Consider the following 18,279-nt stretch of genomic DNA (forward strand, 5'->3'; position numbering starts at 1 on the left):
CTGACTTGCATTCGTCTGTTCAAAGACAAACATGAGTGCTGCTTCATGCGTGTGAGCCTCAGTAAGGTATCTGCATTGTGCTTCCAGAAAGCACCCATCAAATCGATAGTTCATTGGCAGGCGAGAAGAGTGTTTTTCCTCTCTCTCTTTTTTTTTTTTTTTGAGATGGAGTCTTGCTCAGTCGCCCAGGTTGGAGTGCAGTGGTAGACCTTCGTGGTGAGTGTTACAGCTCTTAAAGATGGCACAGACCCAAAGAGTGAGCAGCAGCAAGATTTATCGTGCAGAGAGAAAAAACAAAGCTTCCACAGTGTGGAAGGGGACCCAAGTGAGTTGCTGCCGTTGGCTGAGGGGTGGCCAGCTTTTATTCCCTTATTTGTCCCCGCCCATGTTCCATTTTTGTCCTATCAGAGTGCCCTTCTTTCAATCCTCCCTGAGATTGGCTACTTTTAGACCCCTGCTGATTGGTGCATTTTACAGAGCACTGATTGGTGTGTTTTACAATCCGCTTGCTAGCTACAGAGCGCTGATTAGTGCATTTTTACAGAGTGCCAATTGGTGCATTTTACAATCCCCTTGCTAGCTACAGAACACTGATTGGTACGTTTTACAATCCTAGCTACAGAGTGATGATTGGTGCATTTTACAATCCCCTTGCTAGCTACAGAACACTGATTGGTACGTTTTACAATCCTAGCTACAGAGCGCTGATTGGTGCACTTTACAATCTTCTTGTAAGACAGAAAAGTTCTCCAAGTCCCCAACTCGACCCAGGAAGTCCAGCTGGATTCACCTCTCACTGCCACCTTGCCCAGCTAATTTTTGTATTTTCAGTAGAGACGGGGTTTCACCATGTTGGCCAGGGTGGTCTCGAACTCTTGACCTCAGGTGATCTGCCCGCCTCAGCCTCCCAAAGTGCTGGGGTTACAGACGAGAGCCACCGCGCCCGGCCAGAGTGTTTTTTCTCAATGGGATTCTGGTGCTGACACAGTCTCCGCTCTTCTCTGTACTCCTGCATTGGTGGTTGAAAGTGGAACACATTTTTGTTGTTGTTGTTCTGTCAGACCAGCTGCTTTTGGTTGATGGATATGTGGGGAAACCATTGGCTCCCAGGGGCATGAGCCCATTGCTTTACTTCTTTTATTTTGATTTTTTGAGAAAGGGCCCTTGCTCTGTCACCAGGCCGGAGTGCAGTGGCACGATCACAGCTCACTGTAGACCTACCAGGGCTCAGGCGATCCTCTCACCTCAGCCTCCTGCGTAGCTGGGACCACACACAGGTGCACACCACTATGCCTCGGTAATTTTTGTATTTTTTTTTTGTAGAGACGGGGTCTCACTATGTTGCCCAGGCTGGTCTCGGCTTCCCAAAGTGCTGGGATTATAGATATGAGCCACTGTACCTGGCCCAAAAGTGGAGCGAAGTTTTAAAGAATGAAAAGAAGATGTCCAAGATAAAGCACGAGGTAGAAAAAGCAATTGCAGAAGAATATGTATAGTGTGACTATATTTCTGCACATCCATTAGGACAAAACCTGGAGAATGTGAACCAAACTGGTCCTGGTATTTTGCTCTGGGTTGATGGATTATGGGGGATTTTCACTTTCTCACACATTTTTGTAAAGTTTGAAATGTTTGCACCACACACATTCTTTTGTAATCAGAAAAGATGATGATGGGCCGGGTATGGTGGCTCATGACTGTAATCTGAGCATTTGGGGAGGCTGAGGCAGACAGATCGCTTGAGTCCAGGAATTCAAGACCCAGCCTGAGCAACATGGTGAAACCCCATCTCTACAAAAAAAAAAATACAAAAATTAGCCGGGCGTGGTGGTGTGCCTGTAGTCCCCGCTACTGGGGAGGCTGAGATGGGAGTATGGCTTGAGCCCAGGAAGTGGAGGCTGCAGTGAGCCGAGATCGCACCACTGCCTTCCAGCCTGGGTGACAGAACAAGACCCTGTGAGGAAAGAAAAGAAAAGTAAAAAGAAAAAAGGAGAGAAGAGGAGGCAAAGAAAAGGAGGAAAGGAAGAAAAGAAAGAAAAAAAGAAAGGAAGAAAGACGATGACAATTAGACAAGCCGAAACAGGAGGCCCAAGATTCAAGGAGTTTAACCAAATGTCCAGATGAGACCCTGAATTTGTATGTAAGCAAGTCAGTGTTGATAACGTTACTTGTCTCCCTTGCTAATTTGTAAACTACATGAAGTCAAGGACCCTGATTGCCTTAGATACTTCTGTAGTCCCGGAATTTAGACAACGTGGTGTTGTGCTCAGCCAGGGGCCAGCAAACTGTGAACTACTGGAAAATAGAATAAATATTTTAGGCTTTTTGGGCCAAGAGGCAAAATGAAAGGTAACATGTAAGTACTTACTTTTTTAATGTTTATTTTGTTTTAAGACAGGGTCCTGCTATGTTGCCCAGGATGGTCTTAAACTCCAGGGCTCAAACGATCCTCCTGCCTCAGCCTCCCAAAGTGTTGGGATTACAGGTGTGAGTCACCATACCTGGCATAGGTACCTATGTGACAAGAAAGGAAACCAATTTCCACAGATATTTTTATTTTTTATTTTTCAAGCAGTCTTGCTCGGTTGCCCAGGCTGGAGTGCCGTGGTGTGGTCTCAGCTCACTGCAACCTCCACCTCCTGGGTTCAAGCGATTCTCCTGCCTCAGTCTCCCGAGTAGCTGGGATTACAGGCACCCATCACCTTGCCTGGGTAATTTTTATATTGTTAGTAGAGACAGGGTTTCACCATGTTGACCAGGCTGGTCTTGAACTCCTGACCTCAACTGATCCATCTGCCTCGGCCTCCCAAAGTGCTGGGATTACAGGTGTGAGCCAGAGTGCCCGGCCAATTTCCACAGTTTTCTACTTGATGAAATAAAAATGTTATAATAATTAGGTACAATTTTTTGATAATACAGGTCTATTGAGAAGAACAGAATCTTTGGGAGGGAGATAAATTTTGCCTAATTGAGGCTCACAGTTAGTGTTCTTGACCATCAAAATTAGTTGCAGGCTGGGCTCGGTGGCTCATGCCTGAAATCCCAGCACTTTGGGAGGCCAAGGCAGGTGGATCACTTGAGGTCAGGAGTTTGACACCAGCCTCGACAACATGGTGAAACCCCGTCTCTACTAAAAATACAAAAATTAGCCAGGCGTAGTGGTGCACGCCTGTAATCCCAGCTACTTGGGAGGCTGAGGCATGAGAATTGCTTGAACCTGGAAGGCGGAGGTTGCAGTGAGCCAAGATTGTGCCACTACACTCCAGCCTGGGCGACAGAGCAAGTCACTGTCTCAAAAAAAGTCCTCAACCAAAGACCCTGAGTCACCGTCCCAGAAGAAAAAGAAGGAAAAAGTAGAAAGAAGACAGCAAAGCAGACTGTATGACGGGCACCAGCACCAGGCACAGGGATTTCCTAGCCGAGCAGTGGCCATCTCCATGCCTCAGACCTCCGCTGACCTGTGCCCACCATGGGTGGGAGCTAAACTGTTACCTTCCCTCCCTCCACAGAAGACAACAGCCAGCTGCAGGGGTCCCTGTGCTGGCCAAGCCAGTGAGCCTGCGGGGAGGCTGGTCCGAGGAGAGAGTGGACCAGCTCCCATGACCTCGCCTCACTCCCCCAACATGGGACGAGTCGTATAGATGTGTACAGTATATGTATTTTCTTAAGTGACCTCCTCTCCTTCCGCAGACCCCACAGGCCCAAAGGCCTTGGGACTTCCCACCACCTTGCTCCACAGACCCAGCTAGGCCTGACCTGTGCCTCATCCCATATGCCACTCGGTCTCTGGCTGATCCCGAGGCTTTATCTTCCTCTCGTCAGTTCTTTTGGTTGTGTTTTTTGTTGTTTTTTCTTAATAACTCAAAAAAAAAAAAAAGGAGGGGGAAAAAAAAACAAACCAAAAACCAAAAAATAGTTGCAAATGTCTGATTTTTTTGTTAACCATTTAAAAATATAAAAACTATTTTATACCCACAGGCCTTCCAAGGCAGCTGGCCGGCTGGGCTCACTGGCTCTAGTTCATTGGCTCCTGTGTTAATCAATCAATCCATTATTTATTTATTTATGTATTTATTTATGTATTTATTTATTTTTTGAGACAGGGTCTCACTGTCACCCAGACTAGAGTGTGGTGGCGCGATCTCGGCTCACTGCAACCTCCACCTCCTAGGCTCAAGCGATTCTCCTATCTCAGCCTCCTAAGTAGCTGGGATTACAGGCGTGCGCCACTACCACCCGGCTAATTTTTGTATTTTTAGTAGAGATGGGGGTTTCATCATGTTGGCCAGGCTGGTCTCGAACTCCTGACCTCAAATGATCCACCCGTCTCAGCCTCCCAAAGTGCTGGGATTACAGGCCTGAGCCGCTGCACCCTGCAGTATTTATTTTTAAAGATGGGGTCTCACTATATTGCCCGGGCTGGTCTTGAACTCCTGGGTTCAAGAGATCTTCCCGCCTTTGACCCCCACCGTGGACCCCCAAAGCGTTGAGATTACATGAGCCAGCACGCCTGGTGGCAATCCATTTTTAAATGAATGAAAAGGGGAAGAAAGGAAGGTAAATTTTCCATATGGGTATATCTGTCAACAGACACACCAGGCTTCTTGACTGATCTGCAATGTGGGGAGTTAAGAGATTGTGGAAACACCCCTGCTGGTCCTAAATTTAAGACTGTACAGCTTTGGAGGGGGAGAAAGCTCATCGGAGATGAATTAGCTTTGGAGAAGAAACCACTCTGTTGGCTGCTCCCCGTGGGTAAGTCGTGGGCTCCAAATGACAGCCTGGGACACTCGTGGTGAAAGCTCCACCTGCTGTTCCAGGCAAAAGGGGTCTGGTGGAGTTTGCTGCTGTCTCTCTCCAGGAGCAGGTTAAGCTCCAGTCTCTCCTCCTAAGCTGGCTGTTCTGGGTCTGCAGTCAGGTTGCTGTTCGGAGGATGGCTGTTCAGAGGATGTTTAGGAGGGTAAAGGTGGGCCTGCCTGCAGGCTGGCAGGCAAAACAGAGGCCCAGAACCCACTTCCCCACCCCACTCCTTTCCCTTGCGGGAGAGACTAATGCAGCTGAGATGAGAAAGGGAGATGACACGCGTAGTGATCAGACCACACTCCGGCTTGTGCATTCCCAAGGCTTCCTTCCTAGTTCATGCAGGGCTGGCCTACAAGTCAGGTCCCACTCCAGCTCCGAGACAATGGAAGCCCCCCAAAGCCAATCTCATTTGGGTATTGAGATGCAGTTAACGGCTGAGTGAGGTGGCTCACGCCTGTAATCCCAGCACTTTGGGAGGCCAAGGCAGGCGGATCATCTGAGGTTGAATTCGAGATCAGCCTGGCCAATACGGTGAGGCCCCGTCTCTACTAAAAATACAACAATTAGCCGGGTGTGGTGGCACGCACCTGTAATCCCAGCTCCTTGGGAGGCTGAGGCAGGAGAATCTCTTGAACCCCAAAGGTGGAGGTTGCAGTGAGCCGAGATGGCGCCACTGCACTCCAGCCTGGGTGGCGGAGCGAGACTCTGTCTCAAAACAAAACAAAACAAAACAAAAAGAACAAAAAAAGAACAGTGACCTTTAGGGGGAATTCTGGAGAAAGATCAGGGCAGAAATAAGTCCTGTCCCTGGTCCTGTAAGAGCAGCTGGAAGCCACGCAAGAGCCCCATGACATTTGTTCAAGCCCCTCTTTCAGTCCTGGCATGGAAATCGCGACTGGAATCTGCTTCTAAGCCTCCCACCACATGACCCTGCCGGAGGGGACCGCTCCATCTTTCAATACCCTCGTTATTTCCTGCAGCTGTGGAAGTCAGAAACAGAACGCACATTTTAGTACAAGTGGTTTATTTCTCTTCCAGGTGAGGCCGCATGTATATAAGCAAAGGTTTGCCCACCTGGTTCCTTCAGGAAGTCCCTGAGGAATCTGTTTAGTTTCCATGCATTAAAAACAACCCTCTAGTTGCCAATAATGAAACTTTAAGAAGCAACACTTTGACGTCGCAGAGTTCCTCTCTGCATGTGACGCGGACATACCAAAGTGAGTTTATGGCATACAGTATGCATGGGTTAATGTAGGTGAGACAGGGAGTCCCGGCTGCCCTGTGGCCCCATTCCGTTGTGGAGGCTTCGCTGGGAGCTGAGAACACCCTGCTGTCCATGTTTTGATGACAGGTGGTTCTTCCAAAACAGAAGCACCGAGTCACCGCACGCCCCTGCTTCAGTGTGCGAGGCCGTGGGGCTCTGGTGTTGTGAACTCCAGGTTGGCAGGAGGTTGGAAGCACCAAAGACCCCAACTCTGGTCCCTCAACAGGCAGTATTGGGGGACATTATTCCCTCCTGGCCAATAAGCTCCTGTGGCCTGGGACACTGGGTGGGGACAGGTGGTGGGGGTGGGGCAGGGCAGAGGCCTGTCATCCTATAAAGACACAGTTGTAGCACTTTGCTAAAACCTTTTCTGGCAAACTTACTTGGAGACAACAGGGAGGGGACAGCTGATGTAGGCATTTGGCTAGTCCCCTAGAACAGGGAACTCTGGCTTTCCCTCTTGGCTTTTTTCTCCTCTTAAAGATCCTCCCTCTGTGGGTGAGATGAACCCAGATCGCCACCAAACAGTAGCTTGGGACAGGATGTCTCACTGATCCTTATTTAAGAATCGACTCCTTCCCGTCTCCTCCAGATCTGCAGATCTCCAGATCAGTGCCAGCAAAATCTGCAAAAGTAGTGACCTAACCAGGGTAAGGAATGAGCTGCAAATCTCTCGTAAAAACTGGATGTGCTAGGAGTTTCAATTCTTTGGATAATCAACATGTTTAAAACACTGGAGAAAAGAAAGACCTAAAGTCGTTTCAAAGTGTCTGTTCATACCTGAGACCGTGCCTATCTGCAGCTAACACATTCTGCAGCATTGATTCTGGAATAGAGGCGAGGCAATGGAGGGTTAGGGAGACAGGCGGAATGTGGCAGGCTTTCACCTCTGTTCCCGCCGGGGTTCACCAGGCTGTGATCCCCCAGCCCCGGAGCCACCAGCCCCCCACTGCAGAGCTTTCCTAATGCCTCCCCTCTGTGGCCCAGGAAGAGCCTGGCCGGCCCTGGGAACTCTGATTTGGGCTGTTCTGGTGTCATCAGGGGTGCGAACTTCTTAAAGAGCATCTCCTGATCAGCCCTTCTCATGTCACCTGCAGGGAACGAGGACAGAGGTGACTCCGAGAGGGGTTGTCTGGGCTCTTGGCTGGGCTGACAAGAGGCAGAGTCATCGTTGTGGGACCAGAGAGAACACACAGCTCTCTGATGGTGGCGCCTGACCTGGCCCCCTCCTCACTGCCACTCCCCTCCTGGCAAGGGCGAGGCGTAGGGGTGAGCAGGGCCAGGCAGCCAGCTCAGGGATGGTACCTCTGAGTCAGCCAAGCACCTGGGGGCATTTCTGGTGTGGAGAGCAGGGCAGAAGAGAGAGGCTGGCCCGCGTGGTGAGTCTTCTGCACCCCCTGGGGCTTTGGTCGGGAATCCCAGCTGCTCCTCTGCCACAGCAGGAGGCCTCTCGGGCTCCAGATGACTTTGGTTTCTATTAAAGAAACGCAGCTTGTATTTGCACTAATTAAAAACCAAAACGGAAAAAGGAGGCAGGAACCCCCGAAAGTCTGTTAGGCTGGAAACTGATTCCCGTAGTGCCTCAGGTGCTCATCCGCCACAGACAGGTAGGTGGCTCTCATGCTGGGAGAGTACTGCCAAGAGAGAAGAGAGGGGATGGTCAGAGCTGGGTCAGCCAAGCACTGCACCAGCAAAGGTGCTGGGGACTTCTCAGAGTGGAACTGGGCCAGGTGTCAGAGGGAAACCCGGCCGTGCCTCCACCCCACATCCATCAAGACTTCTGCCTCCCAGCCTCAAATAAAAAATGGACACACAGACCAGCTGTCCTCCAATGTCCACTCCGCCCCAGCACACACCCCCAGCATCCAGCCTGTCCCCTCGCACTGGGGGCAGCGTCAGGGTCCACCAGCGCACGGAGGAGCAGTCAGCAGCCAGCAGGCTGAGGGCAGAGGCCCAGAGATTCAGAGAAGCAGGTTCAAATCCCAGCTGTGCATCTTACCCCGTGACCTTGACTTAGGTTCTCCAGCCTTTTCTAGCCTCAGTTTCCCTACCTGCAAAATGGACATAAGAGCACCCAGCTCTTACGTTGAAAGGGCGAAATGATATGGAGCAGGGAAGAGCCTTAACACAGCTGCTCTCAAACTGGGCTGCTCGCCAGAAACACCTGGGGAGCCTAAAAACATCCCGATGCCCAGGCCACACCCACTAGTATCTAAATATGTATATTTTTGTTGATGCAAAATGCACATAACGGTGGTGACTCATACCTGTAATCCCAGCACTTTAGGAGACAGAGGCAGGAGGGTCCTTTGAGCCCAGGAGTTCGAGACCAGCCTGGGCAAAATGGCAAAATCCTGTCTCTATCAAAAATACAAAAAATTAGCTGGGTATGGTGGCATGCACCTGTAGTCCCAGCCACTCGGGAGGCTGAGGCAGGAGGAGAAGGTACTTGAGCCCAAGAGGTGGAGGTTGCAGCAAGCTAAGATCACACCACTGCACTTCACCCTGGGCATCGGAGCGAGACCCTCTCTCTTAAAAAAAAACAAAGACCACACACATAACATAAAATGAATTTAAAGAGCTATCAGTGTTTTTAGAGCTCTTTAGGCAATTCCAGTGTGCATTCAAGTTGGAGGAGCAGTGACCCAGTACAGAGTAGGTGCTTGACAGACCTTAGTTACTCGTCCTTGGCAGTGGAGAGGGCCTTTCACTCTATACCCTGCACACAGGCTACCTGGGGATCTTGTCCACAGGACCTGAGATTCTGCACTTCTAACAAGCTTCCAGAAACTGCCACTCTCCTGACCCGGGAAGTTTCAGGGGTCCAGGCCATTCACATCAGGGGGAATGGAATGCTTCCACTTGGGCTGGGGTCGGGGAGGAGGGAGCATGAGGTTTTCGACCCAGTGGGTCTCAACCAGGGGTGTTTTTACCTCCCAAGGGCATTAGGCAATGACTGGAGATATTCTGGTTGTCACAACTGGGCACTGGGCTGCCACTGGCATGTAGCAAGTAGATGCCAGGGATGCTGCTAGACGTCCTATAATGTACAGGAACCCCCCACCGAGAATGACCCTGCCTGTCAATAGCACTGAGGCTGAAGAAGCTGGCCTCAGAGCAGTGGTTCTCCAAGCGTGGTTTCCAGGGCAGCAGCAGCAGCTTTACCTAGGAATATGTCAGACACGCACATCTCCGGCCAGGCACGGTGGCTCACACCTGTAATCCCAGCACTTTGGGAGGCCGAGACAGGTGGATCACCAGAGGTCAGGAGTTCGAGACCAGCCTGGCCAACATGGTGAAACCCTGTCTCTACTAAAAATACAAAAATTAGCTGGGCATGGTGATGGGTGCCTGTAATCCCACCTACTCAGGAGGCTGAGGCAGGAGAATCGCTTGGTCCTGGGGAGCGGAGGTTGCAGTGAGCCGAGATTATGCCACTGCACTCCAGCCTGGGCAACAAGAGTGAAACTCAGTCTCAAAAAAAACAAAAAAGGCACATCTCCAGGCTCCAACTCAGATTTTCTGAATCTGAAACAGGGTGGGTCCCTCGGGCGATTCTGATGCATACGCAAGTATGGGACCCTCCTTCTTCTTTTTTATTTTCTTTGAGACAGAATCTCACTCTGTCACCCAGGCTGGAGTGCAGTGGTGCAATCTCAGCTCACTACAACCTCCGCCTCCTGGGTTTGAGTGATTCTCCTGCCTCAGCCTCCCGAGTAGGTGGGATTACAGGCACCCATCACCATGCCCAGCTAATTTTTGTATTTTTAGTAGAGACGGGGTTTCACCATGTTGACCAGGCTGGTCTCGAGCTCCTGGCCTCAAGTGATCCACCTGCCTTGGCCTCCCAAAGTGCTGGGATTACAGGCATGAGCCATGGTGCTGGCCAAGACCCTCCTTCTTAAAGCAATATTTCCCAACTTGAATGATAATAAGTTTGTTAAACTTAGAATCTCCCAGGCTCCTTCCCCAAGATATTCTGTTTCTGTAAGTCTGAAGAGAAGTCTCAGCGTCAGTATCTTTAACTGCCCTGGGTCATTTTTGTTCATCAAGTCCAAGAAACAGTGCCTAAAAGGACAGGAGAGATTATTCCTTGAAGGCAGAGCTGGGGGAAGAAACATTTCCAGCAAGGGACAGGCTGTATATCCCGATCACCAGGCGTGACATTACCCACCCAGTGAGGTCCCCTGACTGTCCCAGAGAGGGCGCTCAGCAGAGGGAGGAGTTTATCCACCTCTCGAACTTGCTCGGTGCTAAGGAGTGTTTACAGAAGGCACCCTGGGGAGGGTGGGGCACAGCCAGCTGTGCTGTCTTTACTGGCGCAGACACCCACACCCTCCATGCTGTGGGGTTCCTTGGTCTGCGGTGTCATTAGATGTCTCTCTAGGTCCCTTACCGGGCATGGAGGTGGAAGGGTCTTCCCAGGGCAGGCTGGGCTAGGTGGGACTGGGCAGTCAACTTGGCCAAAGCAATAAGTGTTTCAGGGCAGGTCTTCAATCTAGGGAGGAAGGGTTTTCTGTCCTTGAGCCTTGCAAATAAGGTCAGTTGCTGATTATCTCTGCTAACGGCAGGATGAGTGGCCTGGATCTTTCAAACAGAAGGTAATCCGAAAATCATTTTTATTTGGCATCACAGTGCATAGAGTAATTCTTTTTTCACAGCAGATTTCCCCTAATTACGTTGTGCTTAGATTAATATTAAAGTCAATCTGCATTCCTGGGGCCACAGCAGCTGGTGGTTGGAAAAAGGAACCCGGGAGGCTTCTGATTAGTGAGAGAAGCTAGGCTGGCATTTAAAAGGTGCTGACTTTTAGGCTGGGCATGGTGGCTCATGCCTGTAACCCCAGCACTTTGGGAGGCCAAGGCAGGTGGATCACTTGAGGCCAGGAGTTAGAGACTAGCCTGGCCAGCATGGCGAAACCCCGTCTCTACTAAAAATGCAAAGATTAGCCGGGCGTGATGGCACATGCCTATAGTCCCAAGTACTTGGGAGGCTGAGGCATGAGAATTGCTTGAACTCAGGAGGTGGAGGATGCAGTGAGCTGAGATTGCACCACTGTACTCCAGCCTAGGTCACAGAGTGATACTCTGTCTCAAAAAAATAAACATAAATAATAAATGGTGCTGACTTTGAATACAGGTTCAACCAGCCCACTCCCGAGGACCCCAGGAAGAAAGAACGACATGAGGCTGGGGCTTGTGTTTGTAAAGCTGTGGGATGGGACAGCAGGTGAGGTGCTCCAGGCAAAAGCACCAAGGTGGTGGCACAGGAGTGAATGACAGGGGGATTGGTTCCAGCAGGCTTGCTAGCAGGTAGAGGCCAGGGATGCTGCTAAACATCCCACACGCAGAGGACAGGCCCCATAACCTATGGACGTTTGGGGCTGCACCGTGCTTTGTGGTGGGTGCTCCACTCCCTAGATGTCAATAGCATCCAGCCCCCATCCCCAGCCTCCAAGTGTGGTAATGCAAATGCCTCCAGACATTGCCAAATGTCCCCAGGGGGGAGAACTGCCCCTGGGTGAGCCCCTGCTCTACACTGTAGCTCAAATGCCACCTATTAAATAGAACCTTCTGGAATCCCCTAGAGCAGCAGCAAAGATGGCTCCTTCTTTCTGGTCCCAAAGTACCTTGTAGCACTTTCTACAGGCAGCCTTCTTGAGTGCCCCTTCTATAGACTGGAACTTCCTGAAGACAGGGACTGGGTTCCACTTGCTCTTTTCTTGGGTCTGACACTATGATTTTCACCAAGCACCATGACCGGGAAGCTGACTCCCTGGGTGCCTGTGCATGCACTCCTCAGGGCCCAGGTCTATCACGCTGGTCCCAGGTATTCGGGCCCCAGTGATTCTGCTTTCCTGTTGGATGTCCCCTTCCAAACTATCTGGGTCGGGGCACTGAGATGCCTCGCCCGGCCCAATGAAGGGAGATGCCTGGCTCCAGGACCCTTCTGCCCACCCCATGGCAGACTTCTGGCCTTTGATTCCCCTTGTCCTTTTGTATAAATGCCACAGCTCTGGCCGGGCGCGGTGGCTCATGCCTGTAATCCCAGCACTTTGGGAGGCCAAGACGGGTGGATCACCTGAGGTCAGGAGTTCAAGACCAGCCAGCCCTGTCTCTGCTAAAAATACAAAAATTAGCCAGGTGTGGTGGTGCATGCCTGTAATCCCAGCTAGTAGGGAGGCTGAGGCAGGAGAATCACTTGAACCTGGTAGGTGGAGGTTGTAGTGAGCTGAGATGACATCACTGCACTCCAGCCTGGGCAGAAGAGTGAGACTCCGTCTCAAAAAAAAATAAAAAATAAAAAATAAAATAAAATTGATAAATGCCACAGCTCTGTGGAGAAGGTGGGGTGGAAGAAAATCACAAATAACAGCTCACTGTCCTACGGCACTCATTGGATGCTTCACACGTACGCTCTGATAACAATCAATTTGCCCAGTGCACACACCGCCGAGGAGGAATGTGCTAGTATTCCCATACCCATTCTATAGATGGGGAAACTGAGGCACAGAGCAGCAAAGTGCTTGTCCAAAGTCACAGAGGCCATAAGCCTTGAGCTGGGATTTGAACCCAGGCCTTTGGCACTGGAGTCCGTGTCCCTGAACCTTGGCGGTCACTTCACTGTCTGTTTACAGCTTTCTTTGTCTCAGCCAGTATTTCTGTGTCCTTTGGATACTTCTCTGGGATGAGACAGCATAGTCTTTTCTTCTCAACCTGCCCACCCTGAGCTACTCCCCTGAGGCTGTATCTCAGGTATTCTGGCTGGAGGTGGTGGGGTGGACAAGAGGCACAGGCCCCACTTGGGCACAGTCCTAGGGACATGGGGAGCTGAGATGGATTGAGGAAGGCTGTGTTCGGGTTCAGCCCTCCCAGACCCGCCACCACAGCCAACCCACCCTCCAGCCCAAGAGAGACCAAGGATTAAGGTAAACAGAAATCTAAAAAGAAAAAAAATTCCTTAATTTTCTCTGGCGCAAAAAGGGAAAGAGACCCCCTCTCTTCTTGCGGTATTTCCTTTAGAAAACTTATCATTGTAAATAATTTCTGTCTTTTGAGATGTCTGCAAACCTTCTTAAAGGCTGAATATGGCCCTTGCCAGTGTTACAATCCAGGTATGGTTTCTTCAGGTCTGGGAGCCATCTCTTGGAAGTACAAACATCAGGAAGACAGCACCTCATCTCCTTCTCAGTGACAGTTCACTTAGGGGCCTGGCTCCAAGTTGTAGCTATCTGATTGTCACGGAAATAGGAGTTTTATTTTTCCTCTGGATAAAGGCAATTAGCTGGCCGGGCGCAGTGGCTCATGCCTGTAATCCCAGCACTTTGGGAGGCCGAGGCGGGTGGATCACCTGAGGTCAGAAGTTTGAGACCAGCCTGGCCATCATGGAGAACCCCCATCTCTACTAAAAATACAAAAATTAGCCTGGCGTTGTGGCACGCACCTGTAATCCCACCTACTTGGGAGGCTGAGGCAGGATAATTGCTTGAAACCTGGGTTGCAGTAAGCCGATATTGCGCCACTGCACCCCAGCCTGGGCAATAGAGTGAGATTCTGTCTCAAAAAAAAATAAAAAATAAAAAAAAAAAAAATAAATAAAGGCAATTACTTAACCAGGATGGCCACCCCAATTAGCAAGTGGATTAAGGTGGACTACTGTGACAAACAGTGCCGTCAAGTCCTCTTGCTGGATGACAGGTATGCAGTGGGCTGTGTCTTGTTCCTGCCTGGCTAGGGGAAGGAGTGAGATTTCTTGCGTCTTTGCAATCTCCTTAGCGGACTGCCTGGGATACCCACGACGGTCTGGTTTAGTGCATATTCAATAACAGAACAGTTTCATTCTTTTCTGCCTTTGTGGACAGGATTCACTGGGTTGGCAGGTTTTGTCTTTATGTATTACCCCAGCAAGGAAGGGCCAGAGTCCCAATTACCGTAGGCGGAGGGGAGGCTCTCCCGATGAGTGGCACGTTCTCGTAGCGTGGGTTCCTACCAAAAAGCATGGCTTGGTTCCTGTGGGGATGAGAGGAGAGCTCAGGAGGGGATGGTGTGGGAGTGGGGTGTGTGTAGATTTCTACAGGAGGGTCCCATGGGTGAGCACATGGGAGGTGGGGGATGGAACCAAACCAAAGATAGAGTGGAGGGGATGCAGTGGGCAGATATGGAGAAGAGCACCTTGGGAAGCCTGGGGACAAGTGGCTGATGGGCAACGGAGGCTGGGAGCAGCGTGGCCTGGAGAAATGCGGCTTTTCGGGCCTGGGACCTGTCCCACCGGCTTGTGGCAGAGGCTGCTGACATCAGTGGCTTCTTCCCCCAGCACATGTGGGTGTGGAGGGGTGACTAGATGCTCCCCGGGGGCCTTCCCTCCAGGCACCCTGTGGCTGTAGTGGGGACCATGGGTGGCCTTGGATGCCTTCCTCCCCCCACCCGGCACTGTGGACCCCACCCAACATGCTGTCCGGGCAGTGCTACCCAGCGTGGGTGTGTGTGCAGGCCGTACATGTACTCGGAGACAGGGGCGTTGGAGATGGTCTGGGCCGGGGGCTGCAGGCTGGTCTGACTGCCCAGGCCACTGCTGTAGCTGCAGAAGCTGTGAAGCTGTCCCCTCGGGGGATTGTGGGCCGCCATGCGCCAGGCTTGGGGGTTAAAGGGGTCATCATCATCAATGTCGTCGTAGTCTCTGTTTCTAGAACAACGGGTAGAAGATGGCTGGCTGTGAAGGCTGAAGGAGGCTCCGAGGCAGCCAGGTCCTGTCCTGCTTCCCTGCCTTTCCTCCCAGGACTCTGGCCACGCGTGTCTCCTTGAGACTCCTCTAAAACGTGGTCCCCAGCCTGCCTCCTGCAGATCATTCTGGCCCATTCCCAGCTTTACGACCAGCTCTTCCTGGCTCCCCACCACGCTGACCGTGCGCACGTGGGTTCCCCCTACCCTGCGTCCTCTTGCCTAATCCGCTCACGAGGTGCCTGTACACCATCTGTCCCTGCCCATCTCCTCAAGGGGACTGCAGGCTCCCTGAAAACAGTGACCCCATGTATCCTTCTTGGTATTCCTGGGGCACCCCTCCCAGCACCAGGAACTCTCCTCATTCCAGATCGCAAAGTCCTGGTGAGAAGAGAGGAGAAGGGAGGCCAGACTGTGGCCTGAGGGCTGTCACCACCCTGGGCCCCAGCTCCTGCTCTGGGCCCCACCGAACTCCTTTGGAGGGTCTGTGTGGACTCTTGGGGAAGCTTCTGTAGAAGTCAGCCAGCCTGTTGGGCTGAATGCCCGGGCCCTCTGCTGCCCTCCTCAGTCCTGGGTTATCAGCTAAATCGTAGAGCAGAGGCCCCTGTCTGCTGCTCTCCCAGAACTCCAGGCTGTGGGAGGCTCCCCTCCTTACTAGGCAGCCCACCTGGTGGTGAAGTGCTTCCAGGCCCTTGGCCCCGCACAGATCATGGTGGAGAAGGCGAGGGCGGCCAGGAAGGAGAAGAGGCCAAGGTACAGCATGCCCTGGAGGCCGTCGTAGCAGATGCCAGCAAGAGCGTCCAGATAATCCTGGAGGAAGAGGAGGGACATGCAGCTAGTGAAGGAGCGGGGGCAAAGCCTGCGGGCCGAGCTCTCCTCTGGAAGTCCCTCTCCCCCGAGCCTGGACCTGGGGTCTCCTGGCTGCTCCCCATCCCGAGCGCCTTGCAGCACCATTCAAGGTCCACACTCTGGAGCCTAACACAATGGGGCTTCTTGGGTTCACGCTGGAAACATTTTCTGAGCACTTACTGTGCGCTGGGCACTAAGAAGCTGGCTCTGAACAGGGCGGAGGAGGTTGCAGGGTGGGGAACCAGAGACGGGGGCACTGAAGCTGAGGCCAGGATGGCAAGAAGCAGCACACCTTGAGAAGAGGGGGCAAAGGGGACAGGCTTGGCCTGTTCAGGAAAGAGAGAGAACATAGGCCAGCAGGGGCTGGGTCGTGCTGGGCCTTGCAATGCGGGAGAGGAGTACGGACTTTTAAAAGGGGTCAGAAAGACATCGGAGGGTGTGGGAGTGGAAGGATGTGATCCAACCTAGTTTGCAAAAGGACCGCTCTGGTTGCATGTGTGAAAGCTCACGGGTGGTGAGGGGGCAAGAGAAAGTGGGAAGAGGCCACTGTCTGCTGGAAGGGCAGGACCGGATCGTGGTGGAAGCCATGGAGAGAAAGAGAAATGGATGGATTCAGGGTACAGCTGAGAGGAGAGCTGCCAAGACTTGCTGGGGATTAGATGTAGAAGTGGAAGAAGAGAGGAGACAGGGGTGACTGCCATGTTCTTAGCTCTGAGGTCAGACTACCAGGATCTAAACCCAAGCCCCTGATGTGCCAACTCGGAACTCTTCAGTAAGCCACTTTACAAATACACACACACACACGCCCCCCCACACACACGCACCCCCCACATGCACACACACATGCACCACACACACCACATACATGTGCACACACGTGCACACAACACACATGCACACACACCACATGCATCACAGACATGCACACACCACACACATGCACACACCATACACACACCCCACACACACGCATACAGGCACATACACACACATGCACCACACACACGCGTGCACAGCACACATGCGCAGAAGCATGCACATACCACACACATACATACACACATCACATATGTGCACCCACACAACCGCAGACACACACCACACACGCACATATACACAAGTGCACACACACGCACACACACACAGACACACGCACGTGCACACACACACAGCTGTATCTATGGATCTATCCATACACACGCACAAGCAAGTCCATTTCCTAGGAAATAACGTGGTTCACAGCATAACTGTGAGAACTGAATGACATACTGGATATAAAATGCACAGAACAGGGCCAAGCACGGAGCTGACAGCTGTGATGATGACAAAGACTGTCTGCACTAAATCCATCTGGGACGTGAAAGCTGTCGCCATACACTGGCTCACTGCTTTTGGGTGGGGGGTTCTCACGTGCTCCCCATGTGTTCCCTGCATCATTGTGTCTGTCTGATATTCCAAGTTCCTGGAAAGAAGACTCTGGCAATGGGATTGGGACATCCACTTGCAACCCAGGGAGACAGATGTGTTGACGAAATGGCCAGAAGTCTGGACAATGGGGAACAGCCTCCCTTGTACTGTTCAGGGTCCCCCAGTGACCCAGAGCCAACCGCATCCAACCCTCCCATCCTGAACCCCTGGTCCCTTGTACTGAGTCTCCCTGTCTCAGACCCTGGAGAGAGGCCAGGCACCCCCTCCCTTCCCATTATCTGGCTTCAGTTCCATTCCTGGACCGGAAGGGGGCCCAGGCCATCGCCCCCCTCAGCCTCTACTCGCTTTTCTCTGGAAGGTGTGGCCTGCTGGGTGCTCTCACACTCTCCACGTGCCCCCAGGGTCCCCATGCACCTTGTGCAGCCCTCGGCAGTCCACCATGGCGGTCAGCTGGTGAAGGCTGGACTCTGAGGAGTTCAGCAGGAGCTGGATTGCAAGCAGGTCTTCCTGAAGCGGGAAGAGATAGGCCGAGGGGCTGTGGAGGAGAGCTGGCGGAGAAAACCACCACAGCAGCTGTGCTCAGGGGCCTCTAGAGCCAAGGGAGGGAGCCGAGTCATGGGGTCGAGAGCACAGAGAGCCAGCAGCAAGCTGTGAACAGCCTGGCTCTGGGGCCGGGGCAGGGGAAAGGGCTGTCAGGGTTCATCTGGGGCTCCCCTCTTCCTGCACAGCTGCCTTACCTCTGCAGTGGAGAAGAGGGGCACGGCAAACTGCAGCAGCCCTGCGACCTGGATCTGCATGGTGGTGAGTGCACGCTGGAAGGTGGTCAGGGTCTGAGCCAGGAAAGACACAGCCCCACTGTGAGGCTCCATCTCCCAGGAGCCCCACAGCGGCCGAGGGGCCTATGCTCCTGCCCCTCCCACCCTCCCACCTGGCTGCAGCTGCACAGGCCGTTCCACTTGCAGGAAGTCTCCCCCTACTCCTCTGGCTTCTTGAGAGCTGCACAGTCTTCTCCCTGCTTGCAGCTCAGATGTGGTCTTTGGACCAGCAGCCCTGGCCTCACCTGGGAGCTTGTGAGAAGTACAGAATCTCGGCCCCACCCCAGAGCTCCTGGACAGCATCTGCATGGGAACCAGCTCCCCCACTGAGCTGCATACATTTTAACCATCACTCTAGAACCCATGACCAAAAGCACGCCCCCCTCACAGAAGCAGCTAAGGA

General features: G+C 52.3%; 1 protein-coding gene across 3 annotated transcripts in view; it reads right to left on the reverse strand.

Annotated features, from left to right (window-relative positions):
- Positions 1-5,810: 5,810 nt before the first annotated feature.
- Positions 5,811-18,279, reverse strand: part of TTYH2 (tweety family member 2) — a 49,071-nt gene continuing 36,602 nt past the window's right edge. For 2 of the 3 annotated variants that reach the window (XM_004041076.5, XM_055389052.2), the window contains exons 9-14: positions 17,799-17,891; positions 17,476-17,568; positions 15,452-15,594; positions 14,564-14,749; positions 13,998-14,076; positions 5,811-7,701 (exon numbers count right to left, since the gene is read on the reverse strand). In XM_004041076.5, the coding sequence (XP_004041124.3) occupies positions 7,621-7,701; positions 13,998-14,076; positions 14,564-14,749; positions 15,452-15,594; positions 17,476-17,568; positions 17,799-17,891 (675 nt within the window). In that variant the 3' untranslated portion in view covers positions 5,811-7,620. Of the gene's footprint in view, positions 7,702-13,997; positions 14,077-14,563; positions 14,750-15,451; positions 15,595-17,475; positions 17,569-17,798; positions 17,892-17,989; positions 18,176-18,279 lie in introns of those variants that run through there. The other variant, XM_063706125.1, reaches the window with a different exon arrangement.

The sequence above is a fragment of the Gorilla gorilla genome, chromosome 4, assembly GCF_029281585.2.
Source record: "Gorilla gorilla gorilla isolate KB3781 chromosome 4, NHGRI_mGorGor1-v2.1_pri, whole genome shotgun sequence".
NCBI classification, from domain to species: domain Eukaryota; kingdom Metazoa; phylum Chordata; class Mammalia; order Primates; family Hominidae; genus Gorilla; species Gorilla gorilla.